Source organism: Mastigoproctus giganteus, chromosome 6, assembly GCF_048544385.1.
Source record: "Mastigoproctus giganteus isolate SK-2022 chromosome 6, ASM4854438v1, whole genome shotgun sequence".
NCBI lineage: Eukaryota > Metazoa > Arthropoda > Arachnida > Uropygi > Thelyphonidae > Mastigoproctus > Mastigoproctus giganteus.
In genome coordinates, this window is record NC_143580.1 from 51,932,035 (window position 1) to 51,955,098 (window position 23,064).

The 23,064-nt window shown below is 36.4% G+C and overlaps 1 protein-coding gene across 2 annotated transcripts in view; it reads right to left on the bottom strand.

The window, feature by feature from the left end:
* Positions 1–6,715: 6,715 nt before the first annotated feature.
* Positions 6,716–23,064, bottom strand: part of LOC150084253 (motile sperm domain-containing protein 1-like) — a 73,718-nt gene continuing 57,369 nt past the window's right edge. For both annotated transcript variants that reach the window (XM_090375130.1, XM_090375131.1), the window contains exon 6: positions 6,716–7,220. In XM_090375130.1, the coding sequence (XP_090231256.1) occupies positions 7,189–7,220 (32 nt within the window). In that variant the 3' untranslated portion in view covers positions 6,716–7,188. The remainder of the gene's footprint in view (positions 7,221–23,064) is intronic.

Below are 23,064 nucleotides of genomic sequence, written 5' to 3' on the forward strand. Positions count from 1 at the left end.
TTCAGTTGCCACTTCTCAGCCCATCTGCCCAAATTTTCTAGATCCTGTTGCAGTAGCACACTGCCATTACTGTCATTAACAATCCTACCAACCTTTGTATCATCTGCAAACTTCGACACTAAGCCTGGTATATCTTCATCAATATCATTGATAAATATACAAAACAACAGTGGGCCCAACACTGTGGAACTCTAGTGTTGGGCCCACTGTTTCCGAAACCTTGTGGTACTCTGCTAATAACATGAGTCCACGAAGAGCAGTCCATTGATATAACTAATATACAAGTGTATGAAGAAATAAGAACTTTATTAAAAATATTAAACCAAACAAAACCAGAACAATATCAGATGGATGTCAATGTTCATCCACCACCTTTCTCCACCCACAGCGCTGTCTACAATGAGATGTTATTCCAGAAATGGTGTATTTCCGACACTCTCGAACTGGGACAGTGCAATTTCTGTAGCGCCTCCGCAATAGAGTAACCGCTGTCGGGCACCAACAATCATCCCTCTTTCAAAGTTGGTTAACTAACTCCGTTCATCCATACTGATATCAAATTACCGTCTATGTGAATGCAGCGTACCTATATACCTGCTAAGCGGTGGGTTTGTCCATTAGCGAGAGGGGTGACAGCGTTGAATTGCCCAGGAACCCTATGAATTCTGTCCTTTCAGTGTAAATTTAGTAACAAGACAAATTATTAGAGAATGGTCAGGTGATCTAGGAAGTTATTTTATTTTTGGTCTGATGCCATATACACTTGCTTCTTCGCATCATTTGTCACTACTAATGCTAATACATATCCCTTTCAAAAAGCCTTGGAATATAAAACCTAGAGAAGAGCAAGGGTCAGAAAATCAGTACTCCTTTTCCAATCCACTTACCAGGAAAAAGTGTATGTTCAAGTATGCACAAACGCCATTATAGTAACATAGCAGAGCTGTCCTATTAGAAAATCAAGCCACGATCATGTCGACAACTGACACCTTTGACAGTAGCTTCTCCAAAAAAAGAAAGGGCTACTTTGTGACAACTCATTACAAAAGGCCAAATTCTGCCATTATTAATTTTGAAATTATGCTGCCATCTACTACAACACACACATTTCCCAATGGGTGAATAAAAACTTTAAGATATTCTTTACCCCTGCAAGGAGATTCAGGTTTGTATTATACACCCTATTCACATGTTTTAATTTTTTTAAAGGAGATTTGGAAACATCCTGTATATATTTTCAAAAATATTTATTGAATGGAATAACAAGAAAATGGGTTATTTCCACTTTCTTGAAGATAGAAAAATGGGGAAGTAGTCTCCTGCAATCAAAAGCAGCAAATGCTTAACCTAAGTAAAGCATGAACAATAAAGCAAGAAAAAATAATAAGGAAAAAATGTGAGGGAGATGGAAGATAACTAATAAAATATACATAAGAAATAATACAAAATAAGGATATTGTCACACAATTTACAAAATCAGCCCATCAGGTTTGGTTTTTTATGGCACAAAAATGACTAGTTATATGCCATGTCACGCCCCTCATCTGGAGTGGTCAGGATTACAAACAAAATAGCAAGTGTCTTCATTTCTGATGTAAAAAGGATTTTTCCAAAACTCCCTTTTAATCACTGTAATTTTTATTTTGTTTACAAATTCAAATTTTGCCATTTATTTTGATAACAAAATTTTTGTTTTTCACCTTTTGGTTTACATCAGAAATGAAGGCACATTGCTATTTTGCTTGAAAGCCTGGTCGATGACACCTAATGAGAGGCTGAGTTTTGGTAGTTGTTGGTGCATCAGCTTCTGTGGCCATAGTGCACCTCCCAAGGTTTTTGCAGTACTTTGATCCAAGCCCGAGGTGGGATTCCAACCCATGACCTTTGGGTTGCCAGGCAGGCACTTCACCCACCTGGCTAGCCCGGTCGGCCTAGAGGCTGAGTTGTAAGTTGCGTGGCAGCATCCTTATTTTGCCAATTTCGTAATTATGCATATTTTATTGTTTATCTTCTATCACCCTCACTTTCTTTCCCTCCTTTTTTAGATATTTATATACACAAGCAGAAATATATGCACATGCTCCATTTTAAATTTAAGGTAGATAATTTCATATTTATTCTTTATTTTTAACAAAGTTTTATTTCATTGAAAATTCATATGAAAACACAAATTTTTCATTGAATAAATTATATAATTAATGCAATTCACTAGTAAAAGGTGAGCTTGCTTGAATTTTGCTTCAAAATTCAAGTAAAACAAAAAAAAACTTTTTTCAGTGATAAAGCTGGGAAGCAATCAGGTGCTGAGCAACAATTTTTGTTTTACAGTTTGGGACACACATACTACTGGGTGGTGTTGACAACTGTGTGGGAGGTTGTATGTTTTCTTTCATGTCTGCATTATGCCTCTAGGACAACTGCATCTCTAAGAGAACGGGGCTCCTCCATTCAGACCAAGTAATACAGTTCAGATCCAGGTGCAAGAATGTTGGGGGACACCCCATCCTTTGAGACTCGAGGGGATTCCTTTTCAATTAGGGATCTAGGTGCACATTGCACCTGCTATTTCCCCCTTGCCACAACCAAACCCATTGTGCAAGTCCTGAAATAAAGAGGACGAGAATCTGCACTTTACAAAAGAAAAACTTTACTGATGCCTGAATGTGCAGAATTACAGATGCACAGTTGATCAAGTGATAATCACATAAAAGTTGCTTTACAGCAGGTAAGGTAAGTATGATCATACACAGATTCATAACATAAAAAGCATGATTATATATATGCCACTTGTAGCATGCACGGCTTTTTAAATTAAAGGGCATAAAAAAACATTGTAACTTAAGAAAACAAGGGAAGGAAAATGCCATCATGGAAATTGATCATATGATTAGTAATGCAATGGCAAAAAATGGAGTTAAAATAGCAGCAGCACATCCAACCCTCCCTAGAAGCTAGGAAAACAGTTCAAAAGAGTCTTAGTTTGTCCTTGTGATTTGAATTATCATAGGTTCCACAACTCAGAGTTTGCACTACTCCTAATAAAAGCTTGTTTATACAGGATTGCTTAAAAAAAATAATTTTAAAAGATCCTTTTCCATATATATTTTTTTTAACACCCACATTTAGTTTCCTACCTGGGGCCAATTTCAGAAACTATGGGAAAATGTATCACCAGCCCTTTGTCTACAAACCTGCATACATTAAGAGGGGTAGAAAATGAGAAATATATGCCACTTGTAGCATGCACAGCTTTTTCAGTCACATGCTTTCTGCTGTTTTTGGGGAGAAGTGATAAATCATTTATTTCCTAAAAAAATTTTTTTTATTAATTCAAGTACTTTGCATAAAAATTCATATATTTAGTAAAAATATTAAGCAGCAACAAGTGCCATTTAATTCCTTTCAGGAGTGAATACATCGATCAAGTTTATCTTATGGGCTCTGGGGGAATACATACACGAATCTGTGGGCTTGTCATTTCAAATAATGCGTTTTATGAAATCTCTTGAAAATTTTCCTTTATGTACTCTTACCTATTTTCAGTGAACAGCAGACACTATTTTTAATACATAAGATAAAAATAGCTCTGAAAATCAGAGGTACCTGTTGGCCATTTTTATCTAATTTTAGCTTGCAATACCCAAAATTCCCTGAAGTTCAAGTTAATGAAATGAAATCAAATGATGCATAAGTAGATGTAAAGATGCATAGATATACAGGGTTGTTAAAATTAAAGTATCGCTGTGTAGAGGGCTCTGGAGCAAATTCTAAGGCTCATACTAAAGAGAAATTTGAACAACAGGTACAATAAAGAATGCTCACCATTTATTGGGAAAAAAAATTAGTTACAAAATTTGTCACTATATGGCACTGTGGCAATACAAATCACTTGAACAGCACTACAATTGTTCAATGTGTCCTCCATTTTGGTCAACAACAGTTTCCATTCGAAGAACAGCAGTACGTAACATGTCAACTGGAATAGTCAGCACATGACATCAAACGCTGTCCTTCAGATCTGCCAGAATTTGACATCCTTCCCGATACACCTGGTTCTTCAAAAACCCCCACAACAGGAAGTCGCATGGGGTGAGGTCCAGTGATCGGGGTGGCCAAGATGTCTGGAAACAATGGCTAATGACCCATTCATCTGTAAAGTGTTGCCTTAGAATCTTTGGACAACGGTGGATGTGGTACAGCACACCATCTTGCACGAATATGGTATCCTGAAGGCATCCACATTGTTGCAGCTCTGGTATGCAAAACTTGCCATTTCATATCGCTGTCCAGTGATGGAACAGGTGCGGGATCCAGGCAGTGTTACCTGTTCAAAAAAAATTATGGACCAATCATGAATGTGGCTGTAAATCCACACCACACTGTCACTTTTGTAGAATGCAACGGGGCCTCTTGGATAACTCAAGGGTTTTCTGTTTCACAAATGGGACAGTTGTGTGTGCGTATTCACTTGTCCATTTAAGCAGAAGTGGGCTTCATTACTCCAAAGGATGTTCCATGGCCAAGTGATATCCACTGTCATTCATACCAGAAACTGAAGTGCATAGGTAAAATTAATATCTGCATCACCATGCTTTAGCTGGTGTAGCATGAGCATCTTGTAAGGATAGTACCATAACACCCGGAGCAATATGGCCTTAGTTGCTAATGCTTCTAAAAACCAAATAACCGCAACACCTAATGCATTACTAGCCTTACAGTGGAATATGGCATGTCCACTTCATGAGAAAACAGTTGGCCACTTGTGCTACTGCACAAGTGGCCAACTGTTTGGAGATTGACTTGATAAATCCACAACCATAGCCACATCTTCAACACGAGAGGAGTCCACTCGTTTTCGACCTCTACCTGGTTGAACACCAAGATGTCCTGTCACTTCAAATTTTGCAATCATTTTGCAAACAGCAGTCACAGGTCACGCCTTATGTGCTTCTGACACCAGAATTCTCTGATAGCCACAGCTGCATTGTTGCTGTTGATACTACAGCTTCACTAACAGCACCTTTGCCTGCAAGGTTGGCATTGCTGCTGTAGTGCAGGCAAACATCTGTATGATTTTGAAGACTGCTTTGCTTTTAAACAGTACAGTAGAGCTGAGTAGTGGCACTGTCGCAATAGCTTACAATTATGCAAATAATGCAAGTTATTTGCATAATCTTAACCAATATAGTAAGTTACGTGCCATACAGTGACAAATTTTGTAACTAATTTTTTCCCCCCAATAAATGGCAAGCGCATTCTTTATTGTACCTGTTGTCCAAATTTCTCTTCAGTACAAGCCTTAGAACTCACTCCAGAGCACTCTACATAGGGATACTTTAATTTTAACAACCCTGTACTTAAGTTATGCTTAAAAAAACAGTGAATACTGTTTGCTACTTCAAAAAAAGTGACAAGTTAATTTTTTTATATAATTTTCTTTTCTTACAATTTAAGTTTTGTTTCATCTTATATTTAAACACATTTATATACCAAAATTTTTCTATTTAACAAAACTTCATAAAAAAAAAAAAAAAACACTCCAAAGCTCACCCCAGTTGAAAACTCCTTATAAAGAGCTCACATGTGCTTGGAAAACTTGTTCATGACAGGGTTAAAGAATTTTTCTGAGATCTAAGCTATATTTATAGAACAATCATAACTAAATGAATAGTTCTGAAACATTTTTTTGAGACCTCTACCCTGTCACACAACACATTTTCATAAATTATGACACATGGCAGTAAAAGGTTTGCCACCATTCCATTAAATAATAATACATCAAATTGTGAACTGCTATTACCTTACAACTTTATATAAAAAGGGGGGAGGGAGACTTGATTTAATTGTATATATGTTTATTATAACACATTCCAGTCAATAACAAAATGAAATTTTCACTAATGCTATTAACATACAGCATTTGAATTTATTTAAATTACATAAAAATACATCCATTACTGTATAACAAAGTTGTGGCCATGCACAGGTTTCTCATAACACTTTCAAACAATTTGATATATACATGTATTTAGTTTTGGCATCAAACCCATTTCAGAAAAAGAATATAATACTGCCTGGAGCCCATACTTTTGTTTGCATACAAAAAATGTACTTGTGTTGTGTTATAATCTCTAAGAATGAAACACTAGTTTAACTGTACAATGATAAAATGAAAGCTTTATTTCATCAACATACGAGATATTTAAGACTAGTGTCTTTTCAAAATACTGCAATGAGATTCAAGTTAACAACATTCAGGATATCCAGTTTCTCAAAAATATCTAATTAATATGCCAGTGTTTAAAGTTTCTTTGAAAACATGTAACTGCATAATGTTTGTGTGTACATGTATTTGTTTAAGTTAGGCAAGTGCCTTTGCATTTCAAAATACAGTTTCAAGGATTTTTTTTTTTTAACCAGTAAATCTCACCTCAGTTATTTATACAACTATACATTAGGTTCTTTTCCAGGTCTGATTCATGGAGCATACCATTTTCAACGTAGAAAATATACATTTATATCACCAACTGAACAACTAACCAGCACAGTTTCTTTTAAGAGAATAATAAATTATACAGCACTGAATGACATGGTTTTAAAATTTGTGGCAGTTTCCAGCAACTTTGAAAAATGTCATGTATATCAACATTGAAGAGAAATTAAAAAGGATTAACAAAAAAAAAAAAAAAATTTAAGAATATAAAATATACATAAATATAAACACAAAGGAAATTTTAGCTTCTTTATCAACTATTTGAAAAACAGTACAAAACTCAATCTACAATGAATCAATACCTAACACAAATACACTGTAGGTGTAGACATACAAGCAGACATACAGAAAATATACATAAATCTATAAGTGATGCATAATTTTATTTATAAGTTTAGATTACAATTTTCTACACATTTTATATTACCTTATTTATTAAAAAATCTAAACAACATTACAAACAGTTGGGTAGGTTCATTATTATGTACATGATTTCTTCACAAAATGACAATTCAGTTTTTGATGGTGCAGAATATAAAGGTGCCAAAAATATATGAAAATTGTCCACACTTTCAAGATTTTGTTATGGCTTTTTCTGTAGCTGCCACAGATGGTGACCGTTTTATTCGATTTTATACAGTTCCCAAATTTCAAGGTGACTGTTTATTAAAACAATTACATAATGATGCACTTAGTCATGGTTTGAATATAGGTATTGTGAGAAGCCCTAAATAAAAAGAAAATGTAAAATTATTTATTTGGTAAAATACTGCTAATATCAATGACATCACAATATATGAATGCTGGTTTAACATATTCACTGCTTCATTGGGCAAATGTGCCATTAATCAATGAGATGGGGGAAGAAGACCACCATACTTTTAGAAGTTTTTCTTCTGATTTAAAAAGAAGCAAAATGAATTCTTGTCAAGCACCGTTCACTGGAGGCAGACTAATTCAGTCATAGTGAGAAGAAAGACTAAAAATGTCTCTATCCTCTCCAATCCAGCTGTTTTCAATCCTGGGCTAAAAGGTTTGCTAATAAAGCCAGCAATGAAAGTGTTAAAAGCACCTGCAAAAAGTTACTTTGCACATTGTTTGGACAACTTATTCACGAACATTATGTCAGATCTGATAAGCGTTTAAACATTGCAATCTTGATATATTGGTAATGTGGATAATTAAATAACGTTTCTTGCAAAAATAAATGCTAATGACTGAGATCACTAGAATGTATGAGGGAGGCACTGTCAAGGCTCCATTATTGTTATTGGTAACATAGGATGCAAGCTTATAAAGCAGTGGTGTCCAACCTTGTCCCATACAGGGACATATTCAAAGTTATTTGTTTCTCAGATGTAATTCTGAGTGATTCAAGAAAAATTAGTGCGTTGTATTTTCTATATTATGTAAAAGGAAGTTTCTATTTTCATGTTACCGCTTTTTTTATTTTTAGGCATTTTTTATATATAAAAAATGCAAATTTCCAATACTCTTCAGGTGCAACAAATCTATGTCAGTGATTTATTTTTTAGATTTTATTAAAATTATAAAAATGACTTATTTTTGTTATTTTAAAAAACTACTTTACTTTTGCTTTTAAATGCTGATTTAGAAATTTAAACCTGAAAGGGATCGCCGCTTTTCAATATTAAGGTGAAAAAATAAATATGTTACACCTAAAATTGAAAATATTTGAAAAATTTAAGTACAATACACAATAACATTTACTGAACAAAACTTATCAATGAGATGATTGAGACTCGATATTTTTAGATAATTATTCAAAATTTGGAATTCCAATTCACAGTACAGAATGAAGATGTTCATCTGTTATATATCTTTTCAAATATTTATTTGATTTCGTGCGCAAAAAAAAATTTGCTTGCAAACATATGTTGATCTGAACAAAGTAGCCATTTTCTTTTATTAGTGGAAAATCTTCAGATGGGAGAGCCTTATAGAATTAAAGTAGTTTATTTTCACAGTCCATATACAGCAAAATCTCGTTAATACATATTCGGTTTACACAAAGTACTTGTTTATATGAAGCACATACCATTCCTCTGCAAAAGGATAGGCTTTTCTATGTAAATATATTCGTTTATTACAAAATTCAATTAATATGTATTGCAAAGTTCTTTCATTCCGTGAGAAATAAATAGTCATTTTGTATGTTTAATACAAATCTTGGCAGAGCGATCCGATTACTGCCCCTGGCCACCTGGCTCCCTACTTCCCAAAGGATGGCACTGACTTGTTAGAAATTAGTTTTCCCATAAACAAAAGCAGTTTATGGTAGCTATGTCAAGTGCACTCTGGAAAACATCTTTCTGAAGGATGAGTTGTTAAATTAACAAAAGAATAAAAAGTTTTTCTAAGTTGTTTACATGCACTCCCTTGCTCTCCACGGGAATAAGTTCAGTTGCAATTGTTACCCCAGTTCAAAAAGTCTTTGGCTATCGTATACAGCAATCTATATTTTGTGCATTTTATCTGAGCTGATGTCTTTTTTGGAACTTGTCTTTAAATTAATTTCAGATTTGTTTATATTAAATCTTATCTAGCAGTATTATGGCGACAAAATGTAGACAGACAGAATTAAGCCTGGAAATTAAACTAAAAATTATATAAGAGTCTGATAGGATGGAAAGAAGCAAAACGGCATTGCAAAGGAATAAAACATCCCTTTACCTACAATACTGATTGTTTGTTTGTTTTTTATTTGGTTTTTAGGAGCATTAGCAACTAAGGCCATATTGTTCAGGGGATATGCGGTGGTCATTCTCTGACCTTTCCACATCCTCTGTATTAGGTGGTCACGGGCTCGAACCCCAGTCTAAATCAAGAAGCGTGTGCTATTCTTCTGCTCCTGCCCACCTGGCTACGGAGGTGCCAAACACAATGCTGATAAACCGAAAAATACTTGAAGAAGTGCGTGACACTGGAGCAGTGATGAAAAACAGGAAACAAATTCGTGGTGCAAAACACAAGGGGCTTGAAACAAAACTTTGGGTGGTACCAACAAATGTGTGCATATAATTTGCCAATATCAGGTCCAATTTTGCAAGAAAAGGCAAATTATCGAGATCAGCAAAATGGGATTAACGACTTCAAATGCAGCAGTGGCTGGCTCCAAAGGTTTAAAGACAGGAATAACTTGGTTTCGCAAAATGTTTGCAGTGAGTCTGGATTAATCGACAAAGAAAAGGCTACAGCCTGGTTGTGTTCTGTACGGTCCATCCTTGAAAAATGAGGCAAAGGATATTGTTAATCTTGATGAGACAGGTTTATTTTATAATTTGCTGTTTGAGCAGAGTCTTGTCATGGTGGAAAATTAAATAAACAAAGACTCTCTGTTCTGTTATGCTGCAATTCAGATGGCAGTACAAAACTATGCCCACTTGTGATTGGTAAGTTTACCAAGCCAAGATGTTCTAAAGCAGTTAACCAACTTCTCTATGATTATGAGGCCAATAGAAGTGCTTGGCTCACAGTCAATTTTTTAGTCTTGCTTATCAAAATCGGATAGAAGAAGGGCTTCAGAAAAAAAAGGACATTTTGATGATTCTAGACCGTCGTACAGCACATTCTGCCAAGACACTTAAGTTGACAAATATACGGCTGTTGTTTTTACCCCCCCCAATACCACAATTTTAATGCAACCACTGGATCAAGGCATTATTTATAACCTCAAGAGAGCATATAGAGCCCGTCTGATAAGGTACTTGATCCGCAACATAGGAGGGAACAATTTGCAGCCAAACTGGAATGTCTTGGATGCTATCCATAATCTTGTTATTGCTTGGGAAAGTATTACATCAAGTGTAATAATCAACTGCTTCAGAAAGAGAGGCTTTGCAGAGAACACCATCGAAAAACATGGTCCAGCAGACAAATGTGATAGCAACAGTGAGGAATGGAGGAATTTGAAGGAGCATATGGATTTTGTTGGTGAATTTGAAGAGTTTGTGAAGGTGGATGATGAAGTTGCTACCACTACAATGCCAACACCAGAAGACGATGTTTCTGTTAACAGCAACAGTGAACACACTGCCATCATTGGTTCAATGCCCAAAATGCATTGAACATAACAGAGAATGTGTTGGCCTGCAGTAATGTTGATAAAGAAACAACTATTGTATTTGATAACGTCTGTGCTGTAGTTAAAAATGCATATAGGACAAAAACTGCGCAAACAACATTAGATTCTTTCTTTAAATTAGATTAATTTATTAAAAAGTTAATGGTTTGTATGTCTCCTTTTATATTAAGATTGTAATTCTTTTTACTGTGATACTAAAATATTGCATATATCAAAATATATACTGTACAATATTTTCATTTCAGTTAGTATTGCTTCTCTCTTAGTTTATCTTACAAATAAAATAAAATCTTAAAAAAAAATGCTATTACTATTACTGTATGTTAGGACAAGGCTTTTGTTTTTATTTTATTTTATTAATTTATTTTTGATATTATTATTATTATTATTAGATATACAGTATGTACCAAAAAAAAAAAAAAAAAAGGTAAAATTTTGACACTTTTGGGGACCTCTTGACTGTAAAGTGTGAAAACTTTGTATTAACGAGATTCCACTGTACTTATTTTTGAACCCTGTTTTGGCTTGAAGATCAATAATTTCAAGTTGCAAGCTGGGATTATAGTTTTTGGCCACAGAAGTGAATGGATCGTCAAACAAGCTTATATCTTTTTCATGGAATCTTGTATCAGCAAATAGACTTTCAATCTCGTCAAAAAGTAATTGTAATAACGAGAGGTGACAATTCTTTGGAAATACAGTGAATTCCGGTTATTTGGACACCAGTTAATTGGGGCAAATCTTAAAAAACAGAAACCAATCAAGAAAACAGCCAGGGTTTACTTTGCTTAATTGGAACAGCATGCTGTTTAATCAGGGCAGGAGACCGCAGCACTGGAGATTACCCTATGATTGTCTCCGACGGTACCACATAGTTTGAATTCTGGAGGTCACAATCATAAAACAATAAAAACAACTAGCAGTCACCTGTTTATTGGGCTTTTCTGTTAGTGAAATCTATCATAAACGGACAGTAAACTCGATCTTACTGAATTTCCGATAATACCGACAGCTGGAATTCTGTGGGTTATTATGGTGAAATGTGTTTACACTTCCATGGAATCTTCAATCATATAAAAAATTAATTTTCAGATCTTCTCTTCATTCCTATTTTTAAAGCTTTCTAACTCGTTACTCCGTTCTCACTTGCGCGTATCGTGTCACTTGCAATTTGTATGTGCCGTGTTCTTTGTTATTGACTGCTTCTCTTTTTACTGTTTTAAATTTTAACCTTCACCCACAAATGTCAGTGAACAGAAATGTTAACTAGTTCATATGTACATATTACAGTAAGTATTAATTATTCCGATTATCATGTATATTCTTCCGATTTTCATGTATCATTTAATTTTTTAATTGGTAAGGTAATAAAGGGTAAATTTGTGCTTAATACAGTAAACCCCCGCTATTCGCGGGGGTTACGTTCCTGAGAAATGCCGCGAATACCGAAAACACGAATACTGAGTTATGGCTCCCATAGTAATAAAAGGGTTCCATTCCAAAGTATGAAATATATAAGAAAAACTAGTCTAAAATTTTGTCTATGTATGTATTATATGTACCTTCATAATATGACTATGTACATAGACAGTACATAGTTAAATGCAAGCATAAGGCATCGAAATGAAAATAAGAAACAATTTAATATTAAATGTAATATTTATTAGAAATTTCAAACAAATCTTTCAAACCAGCGCCTTTGCTTGCTAGCAAAAAAAAAAAAAGTCCCGCCAGTGCTATCACCAGTTTCGCTAAAGTGTTGATAAAGGAGTTTTGCCTTTTCACGAGTGATGAGTGAATTTAACGGAATTTTATTTTGAGTTCGGTCTTCTATCCACAGATTAAGCTTTTTCCGTTTTTTCTAATTTAACATCACGAGTTACAGAGCAAGTTTTTGAAGCAATTAGCGCGTTTTCACGGACACTACGGCAGATATTTTCTTCCGATTTTTCGATTGATCATACCGTTGACTTTGATTTTATAATGTTTTGCCACTGAGGAGACACTTTCACCATTAGAAATTTTGACTAATAACTGAATTTTATTTGCTAATGTCATCACCTTCTTTGATCTTTTCACAATTCTCTTGTTATTCGCAGTGATATTTTTGTAGGGGTTAGAAAAGAATTTGTCCACAATAACGTCACTTTCTTCCATTAACACACTCGAAAAAGTCTGTTTTCACTAACACACTGCAAAACGGTATATTTTTCGCTTTTGTAAGCATATCAATTTATAAATTGATAAATTTATTCAATTTATAAGCATATAAATTAAAAGCAAACCACGAATTCTTCCATGACAAGTGCATAGCACATACTGAACAAGGATTAGCGAGAAACATCCACGCTCGCGATTTTGTCACCCCCTCTCCCCCCACCCACTGAGCGCTGTTTTGACCGGGAAAGATAATTTTAGCCACGCCCATGTTTTTTTTTTGGCCGAAAATGTTCACGGCAATTTAAAATTCAATTTTTTTAGGTTTCATTTTATATTAAATCGGCGACCGCGAATACAGATACCATGAATAGCGGGGGTTTACTGTATATCTTTACTTTTATAGCCTGTGGATAATATTCCTCCTATTTTCTCTAATTAGAATCGCTGCTTAATAGAATTAAAATTCAATCCACAAACGTGATCACAATGACCGGCGCTTACTACACATCGTATAGTGAACGGTACTTTACTATGGTGAGTTCGTTGTAACGTGATTTGATTGTACAGTGTACTAATTGTAAAGGGGGGAGTATATTGTATTTTTTAACTATTTACGTGAAACTTCTGATAATTGGGGCAGCTGCTTAATCAGGCCAAAATGCACTAGTCCCGATGTGTCCCAAATAACCAGAATGGACTGTATGTTTCTTTTTTACCTCGGCACATTAAAAGTGAACTAAATGATCTTGACCAATTTGGTATTTAAATAATAACAATTATTCTAAAATGATTTTATGTCACCATACAAATCAGAGACTAATTTTATTTTCCCTTGTAGTTTTAAATTGAGAGCATTTAAACAACTAGAAATGTCTGCAAGAATTGCAAGATCAAACAGTCACTCCATATTTGATAGTTGTTTTATTGGTTTTCTTTTTTTTCTGTTATAAAAATATTAATTTCATGACGCAGTGTAAAGAAACTATACTGAATACAAAGATGTAAAATTACATCTTTGTATTCAGCTACAATTTCTGAAAGAAATTGCTGAAACATACGTCAAGGCCATGTGATCTTATAAAATTTACTGTTGAAATAACCACATTCATAATGTGTTGGAGATGCAATACATTCCCACAGAGCTTCTTGATGCACAATGCAGTGAATTCCAATCGAACGTTCAGCTTCGATATCTATCATTTTCTCGGTTATTCTACACAAAAGCTCAATGTTTTTACCAATCATATATTTTTTTCACAATCAGTTGTGACTACCACCAGGTTTTTAATATTTAACACCAACTTTTCAATATATTGAAAAAATTTCGAAAAGATTTTCTACTGTAGTTCCGTGCATACTTTGTAGATCAGCTAAATCTTCAACTGGTACAAAATTAACATTAATTCCACTTACAAAGATAAGAAGTTGGGGTGTGTCATTTAAATCAGTACTGTCATCCAGTGCCACACTAAAATATTCCATTCGTTTTATGTTTTCAAAAAGTTTTTCAAACCAATTCTTTCTAATTACTCTTCACATAATTGTTTGTCAAGACAAAACTAATGTCTGGTACCATTGTTCATTTCTTCCACAACTTTTATCAAACAACATTTAACAAATTCATCATCACTGAATGGTTTACTTTCAAAAGTGATCAAATGTGTAACTTGATAACTGGCACTTAAAGCAGATAAACTTCTTCACTGAACGTTTTCAGTGTGTTTTGTTGTTTTCTTAATTCTTTTTGTAGCTTAAAACACCTTTCTTTTGGTAACACTTCTTTATATTGATCATAACAGTTATGCTTAGAACCATGGTGTTATTTTAAACATTAAAACTGACAGTCTCCTACAGATGGCACAAGTTTCACATCAGTTTTGTCATTTCACTCAGTGATTTTGTGAGTTCAAGGTTGCCATGAGTACTGCTGTCAGGCATTTCCTGATCAACAAGGAACAAACTCCTTAAAATACCACAAAGATGGTGTGTATATACCATCAGCAAATGCTCCTGATCATTTTGAGTCATTCACTTTTTTTAATTCCTTGTGAAAAGTTGAGCGCAAGGAATTAATTTTTTTCACTACACTTTGTCTTGTTGCTTCTGGCTCTATAACTCTTAATTTGTCTATGAGTGTATCATACGCCAGTGCTTTTTTCACTCAGTTACTGTAAAAAGCATGTTCCATGTCCCACAGTACCGGCAAACCTCTGTAGCACTCCACGATGAAAGCTGGGTGCGAACTAAGCAAACTGTGTATCTCCCTGATATAACTGTGTGAATCATGAGTTGTTTGCTCAGTTCTATGGATTGTGCTATTCCCTGTGTAAAATGCACAAGGTACTCAGCTTTTCTTTCAGTTGATGTCACACAGTTAAACTGCACATTTTAACAACTGAGTGTGTGTAGGGGCCTTAACTCACCAAACACACTGGTTTTGTCATACTCAATGAAGAAACAATCTTCAGTCCACATTTGATTAAAAACACTGACACTCCAAATCGACTTTCCTCTTTCAGAATATTTTTAAGGATAATTTTTTACTTCAGTACAAATTAATAATTCAATACAAGATAGTAGAATTTAAGTTTATATCAAAATAGTAGAATTTCACAATATGAAGAGATTGATAAGTACATAACTGTATTTAACATGCAGATGACAGCACCATACAGTACACGTTTTATACAGTCCAGCTCAACACTTGCATGCCTGTACATGCAGTGGTGTGACTCTCTAAAATAAAATGCAGTTTTAGTTCACTTTCTGCATGGGCCGTAGGTTGGACACCATTGCTATAAACCATCAGCAAAAAAAAAAAAAAAAAACCCCTGCGTCCCTGCTCCAATAATTTGTCTAGTAGTTCTTTGAATTTATTCAAATTGTCCACCAGATGAAAGTTGGTTCCAACAGTCAACCACCCACTGGCTGAATGCAAAATTCCTGACATCTATCCTTCCTCAAATGGAATTTATGCCCCCTCATGTGTAGTCTGAGCAAGAGGAAGAATGCCATCGGCATTGAGCTTGCTCAATCCATTCAAAGCCTTAAAAAAAAACTATCTGTTCTCCTTATAGGTGCCTAGTTGTTTGCTCAGTTCTATGGATTGTGCTATTCCCTGTGTAAAATGCACAAGTTACTCAGCTTTTCTTTCAGTTGATGTCACACAGTTAAACTGCACATTTTAACAACTGAGTGTGTGTAGGGGCCTTAACTCACCAAACACACTGGTTTTGTCATACTCAATGAAGAAACAATCTTCAGTCCACATTTGATTAAAAACACTGACACTCCAAATCGAATGTAGTCTTCAGATGTTGCAATGTCGTTCTTTGTAAGAGAAACCCTTAGTTCCCCTCACCAACCTAATTGCCCTTCTCTGTACTCATTCCAGTAGCTCTACATCCTAAAATGAGGCCTCCAGTATTCAAGGTGTGACATGCCTATTGCCTTATACAATTGGATAATCATCTCCTTATCCCTGCTAGCAAAGTTCCTGTATATCATAGATAAAACTCCATGAGCTGTCTTGGCAGCCTGTCTGCACTGCTCAGAGAACTTCATATTAAATACACAATTAATCCCAGTTTTTTTTCATTTTCCAATGCTCTGAATATAGTGTCACACAGTAGGTATGTTTATCTAGGATTTATCTTCATTACATAAGTAAAGAAGTCTTTGGTGCATTTCTTGGCATTCTTTGCCAGAGCCTTCTCATAATCTGTCTTAACTCGCCTAACCTCCTTCGTGACTTGAATATAGACTAGTTTATATCTGCCATAGGCTTCTGTATCACCTGATAGCTTATATGCATCTCATGGATTTTTCTTCTCAGCCACAAGTCTCACCAGTTAATCTGACATCCATTTAGGTCTAAGTCTGGAATGGTATTTTTTTTAGTTGGTATGAAAAGCCTATTAGCTTCTACACATATTTACCCGAATGCTTCTCACATTTAGCATTTGCTACTGGCAACATCGTCAGATGGTCCTACTGTATAGAATTTAAAAACACACTGAGACCACTGTAGTTACCCTTATGGAAGCAAAAGCCTGTCCATTTACCGTCGAGAGCAGTTATGTCTCTAAGTAAATTCCACATCAGAACACTGTGATTACTGTTACCAAGTTGGTCTTTTACCTGCAGATTCTTAATGCATGAAGAGTCACCACTGATAATCAGATCAAGAGTATTACTTCCTCTTGTTTTTCTTCTCTAACATGTTGCTGTAGAAAATAGTCATCCAATAAATACACAAGTCTTGCCAGTGTGTGAGTGACCAACCCACAAATTCCAGCCAAAATCTAGAAAGTTAAAATCCCCATTATAAGACATTCTGATTTACTGGCACACTATATCTTTGTATAGTTGTTATACTAATGATTGTCATTAGGCCTATAACACCATTCCTACTCTGTTTTTGTTTTCCCAGTGCTTATGTCACACCACACTGACTGAACACTGCAATGGCCAACCGTGTCGATTAGATGCACTGCTTAAATTTAATATGCTTCTTAAATTAGAGCATGATACCACCCCTGTCCTTTTTATATACAAATTCCACATCTTTCTGTCCAAATGACACCATGTCTCTAATATCTCCATGATATCTACATTTGATAACTTAATCAATACTTGAAACTCAAATTTATTTGCTATGCTCCTAGCATAAAAGGTAGATGCCAGTATGTATTTGTTTATTTTGTAATGACCTACAGCAGGGCTTGAAATCCCCAACACTTTGCTTTCCTGACTGCTTGCAAGAAGCTAGCTATATTCTTTATGCACATGTCAAATGCCTAAATTTTCATAATTCTTATCTTCTCCTACTCCAGTGGTTTCCAACATTTTTTTAATAATGGCACCCCAACTCCATTTTCTGCCTGGTAGATCCGATTCTCTCTCTCTCTGTGCGCGCGCGCGCACACACACACACACACACACACACACACACACACACACACACACACACACACACACACACACACACACACCATAGCCAGGTGGGAAGGAGCAGCACTGCGTAGCACACGCTTCTTGATTAGACTGGGGTTCGAGCCCATCACCACCAAATATGGAAAGGTCAGGGAATGACCACCGCATATCCCGGAGCAATATGGCGTTAGTTGCTAATGCTCCTAAAAACCAAATAACACACACATATATATATACAGGGTGTCTCAAAAAATATTGGTACAAATGTTTAGGGGAGGTAGGTAACATCTAAAGGAATGTGAATTGCATAGGAACACATAACCAGAAACATCACCGTAAGTCAGTAGACAGTGCTGTTTATCAGTTTGCGAGAGGGAAAATTTCTGGTTTACTCATTCAAGCAGTAGTCGCCGCACGAAGAGCATGCATCGATATACGAACTGTGAGCTGGCAGACATGCACCTAGTGTATGGATTAGCAAAGGGCAATGGACGAGCCGCTCAACGAATTTATGGAGAACGCTTCCCAGACAGACATGTACCGGACCATTTGTTTGCACGTGGTGCATCAAAATTTGTGCGATTATGGGTCATTTAGAGGTAACAGGAGTAGTGTGGGCAGATCACATTCGACGCAAACTCCCGCGATGGAAGAAAGTGTGTTGAATGCCGTCCAGAATAATCCTACTACCAGCACACGTGCCATTGCTTCTGCCTTAGGAGTGTCTTGTTGCAGTGTACAGCATGTCTGGCACGACGATTCCATACACCCCTTTCATCTCCAAAGGGTTCAGTTACTGCTTCCCCAAGATCATCCTGCACGTGTGGCTTTTGCGCAGTGGTTTCTCCAAGAAAGTGTTCAAGACTTGAATTTTCCAGCCTATGTTTTGTTCATGGATGGGGCTTATTTCACTCGGGAAGGCTTATTCAATCAGCACAATGCTCATATGTGGGCTCATGACAACCCACACAGTGTGTTGCCCCCATGCGGCACAACATCGCTTCACAATAAATGTGTGGGCAGGTATGGTCGGTGACTCCTTAGTCGGCCCATACCTGTTACCATCCTGCATGAACTCCGCTAAATATCGGATCTTTCTTGAACAAGTTCTACCAGGATTACTTGACGATGTTCCAGCAAATGTGAGACGCAACATTTGGTTTCAACATGACGAGGCACCTGCCCATTATGGAAGGGGTGTTCGTGACCATTTGAACAGGCATTTTGGACGTCGATGGATTGGCCGTGGCGAATCCGTTGCCTGGCTCCCATGCCCACCTCATTATCGAGCCTTGATTTCTTTCTGTGGGGGGGACCCCTCAAATCTATCGTGTATGGATCGCCTGTGGAGACAGAAATAGATCTCGTGGAGAAACTAGTCTGTGCTGCTGCTACTGTCAAAGAAACTCCAGGTGTGTTCGACTGTGTCCCCCAATCCATGCTGCGTCTGTGTCACACATGCATCGTGTCTCATGGTGGAACCTTCGAGCATCTGTTGTAACATCATGAAATGCATCCATCTTGTTCCCCATTGTTAATATTATGTCAAATAAATGTTTGCCACTAATTACTGTCTTGTGTCATTTCTGCTTCTTGTGCCTATGCTACTACTTTCCTGTGACGTTTCCAGTAATGGGTTCCTATGCGATTCACATTCCTTTAGATGTTACCTACCTCCCCTAAATGTTTGTACCGATATTTTTGAGACACCCTGTATGTATGTGTGTATGTATATATATATATAAAAATATATATGTTATATGATATTTATTATAATAGTATAATTATAAAAAGTATATTTCATAATACAAATTATACATATAGTGTATATAATTTAATTCTTTATATAGAGGTACTAAGTAAACATCAATTATAAATCACCACAAAATTAAAAAGATACTATACACCTTTTTATAATGAAATAAATATATATAAATTAAAAATAATAAGTTTAAGTAACTTAAACCCAAATTACGTGGCACCCCTGGAATGTTGTTGCGGCACCCTGGTTGAAAACCACTGTCCTACTCCCTCCAATTTACCTTATCTGCATAATGAATCAAGAATAGAAAAAATAAATAGAACAAACTTGCCTGTGAAAAGATCTGGATCTCCCAATTATACATGGTCTTCATTTCGATCTCAATGTCTAATTCTACCTACAACCTGCCGATGCCATTTACTTTTCTCACAGAAGCTCGATTATTAGTCACCTCAACTGCCCTAGTTATTCTGTTTTCTCTCTAATGCTTTAGAAGAATTAGAGAGAAAACATATGCAAACATTGGTTATGTGCATACATATCTGGTTTGGTCTGATACTCCTTTTTAGTGACTTCATAATCTGTAATCTCCTCTGGCTTAATCTTTATCTTATTCTCAAATTCATTTGTTGCTACTATCATTCATGCATAGGTTGTGTGCATTAAAATTAACAAGAGCAAAAATAAGTGCAAGTGTACTTTGTATGTACTAATTTTGCTAGGAGTACAGCAAACAAATTTGATGAAGTTCAAACATTGGTTAAGTCATCATATGCATACTGGAAATGTGTCACTTGGACATAAGCAATGCAGATTTTGAATATATATGCATCCCCATATAAAAAAATATGAGGATGTACAGAAAGTAGAGGAAAGGGAAGGGAAGGGACAAAGTTATTCTCTCAATTTATAATCACACAGAATCTAATGCAGTGCATGCAGCTTATGAGAATAGCCAGTGCAACGTTGAATCAGTTTGGTGTGACCTAAGCATTAGGAAAAGAAATGCAACTGGGAATATGTTATAGGCCAAATGACTGTGATGAGTATAATGAACTAACCAGACAAACAGAGAGGACCAGCAAGTAAGAATTGTCTTATAATGGGGATTTTAAGTTTCCATACATTAGCAGAGGCATTTGATGTAAGAAAGCAAGCTTATGCAGCATCAGCCAAAAAAAAAAAAAAAACCCACTTCCACTTCACCCCTCTGTTCGTTCAAAATACCTGTCCAGCTGAGCCTTAAACTTATTTAAGCTATCAACCTCCACGACAAGGGATGGAAGTCTGTTCCACCAACCAACCACCCGCTGGCTCAAGTCAAATTTCCGCACGTCTATCCTACACCTGTCCTTCCTCAATTTGAATTTATGCCCTCTCAGGTGATTCTTCTGAGCTAGAGGAAGAATCCCATCAGCATTGAGCATGCTCAAACCATTCAAGGCTTTATACACCTCTATCAGATCACCTCGCTGGTGCCTAGTCTCCAGACACTGTAATTTGCAAAACTTAAGCCTTTCATCGTAAGAGCACCCCTTTGTTCCATTCACTAATCTTGTTGCCCTTCTCTGTACTCGTTCCAGCAGCTCTATATCCTTCTTGAAATGAGGCCTCCAGACCTGTATACAGTACTCTAGGTGTGGCCTGACCATTGCCTTATACAAGGGAATAATCACCTCCTTATCCCTGCTAGAAAAATTCTTGTATATCATTGACAATACTCCATGAGCTACTCTTGCAGCCCGTCTGCACTGCTCAGAGAACTTCATATCTGCCTGCACAACCACCCCCAAGTCCCTTTCATTCTCTACCACTGTCAGTGTAGTACCACAGAGTTGATACGTTGCTCTGGGGTTGCTGTTTCCCATGTGTAGTACTTTACATTTGTCAATGTTAAACTTCTTTGCCACCTCTCAGCCCATCTGCTCAACCTTTCCAGATCCTGTTGCAGCAGCATAGTGTCAGTAGTGCCCTTGACAACCCTGCCAACCTTTGTAGCGTCTGCAAACTTGGACATTAAAGCTTGATATACCATCATCAATATCATTTATAAATACAGAAAACAATAATGGACCCAACACTGAGCCCTGAGGGACTCCACTAATAACATTAGTCCACGATGAGCAGTGTCCATTGATTACCACTCTCTGTCTTCTCCCCCTCAACCACCCCTTTATCCATTGCAGCAATTTGCCTCCAATGTCACACTGCTCCAATTTGTGTAGCAGTCTTCCATGTGCAACAGTATCAAAAGCCTTTCTAAGATCCAAGTATATAATATCAAAGCTATTCCCTGCATCCAGTTCTTTTGTGACTGCATCATAGTATCCAATCAAATTGGTCAGGCAAGACTTCCCCTTAACGAAACCATGCTGTGTCCGAGCTATAACTGAAGTCTGTCTAAATGATCCTGCAGTGCTTCTTGAACCAGTGCCTCCATTAATTTTCCTCGAACAGAAGTTAAGCTCACAGGTCTATAATTATTTGTGTCAGCCTTTGATCCTCCTTTGTGAATTGGGGTCACATTTGCACATTTCCAGTCTATGGGTACCTCCCCTGAGTCCAAGGAAGCTCTCATAATTATGGCTAAGGGTTTGCTTACTTCCTTTGCTGCCTCCTTTAATATAACTGGATAGATCCCATCCACCCCAGGTGCCTTTCTTGTGTTTATCTTCAACAATTTCTCCTCCACTTTACTCCCAGTTATTTCAAGTTTCTGTAGCTTACTGCTAGAGTTGAATACACCTCTGGCATTCCCCTCGCTGAATAACTCCTCATGTTGATGCAAAATATTCATTTAGTTTGTTAGCTACCTGAGCAGGATCATCAACAGTTGACCCATCAATATCAAGTGGACCAATCTGATTCATCCCCTTCCTTCTAGAGTTTACATAAGTAAAGAACTCTTTGCTGTTTTTCTTTGCATTCCTTGCCAAGGATTTCTCGTAATCTGCCTTCGCCTGCCTAACCTCCTTTGAAACTTGGTTGCATATCAACTTGTATCTATCATAGTCTTCTGTGTCATGTGTTAATTTGTAAGTATTCCATGCATTTTTCTTCTCTGCCATATGCCTCATTAGTTCATCTGATATCCATTTTGGCCTAAACCTTGAACAATATTTCTTAGTTGGTATGTAAAGCCTAGTAGCTTCCAAGATAAGTTCTTTGAATGCTTCCCATTTTGAATTTGCTGTTGGTAACATCATCAGTTGGTCCAACTGTATAGAATTTAAATACTGTCTCAGTCCATCATAGTCGCCTTTACGGAAGCAATAACCCTTCCTTTACCCCTAATGGTAGTTACCTCTTTGAGTAAATCCCACTTCAGCACACTGATCACTGCCACCTAGTGGTTCATTTATCTGCAGATTCTTAATGCATGAAGAATCACTGCTGATAATCAAATCAAGAGTATTACTCCCTCTAGTTGCCTTTACGGAAGCAATAACCCTTCCCTTTACCCCTAATGGTAGTTACCTCTGAGTAAATCCCACTTTTTTTTTTTTTTTTTTTTTTTTTGATTTGGTAGTTGTTGGCACATCGGCTTCTGTGGCCATATTGCTCCTCCCAAGGTTTTTGCAGTACTTTGATACAAGCCCAAGGCGGGAA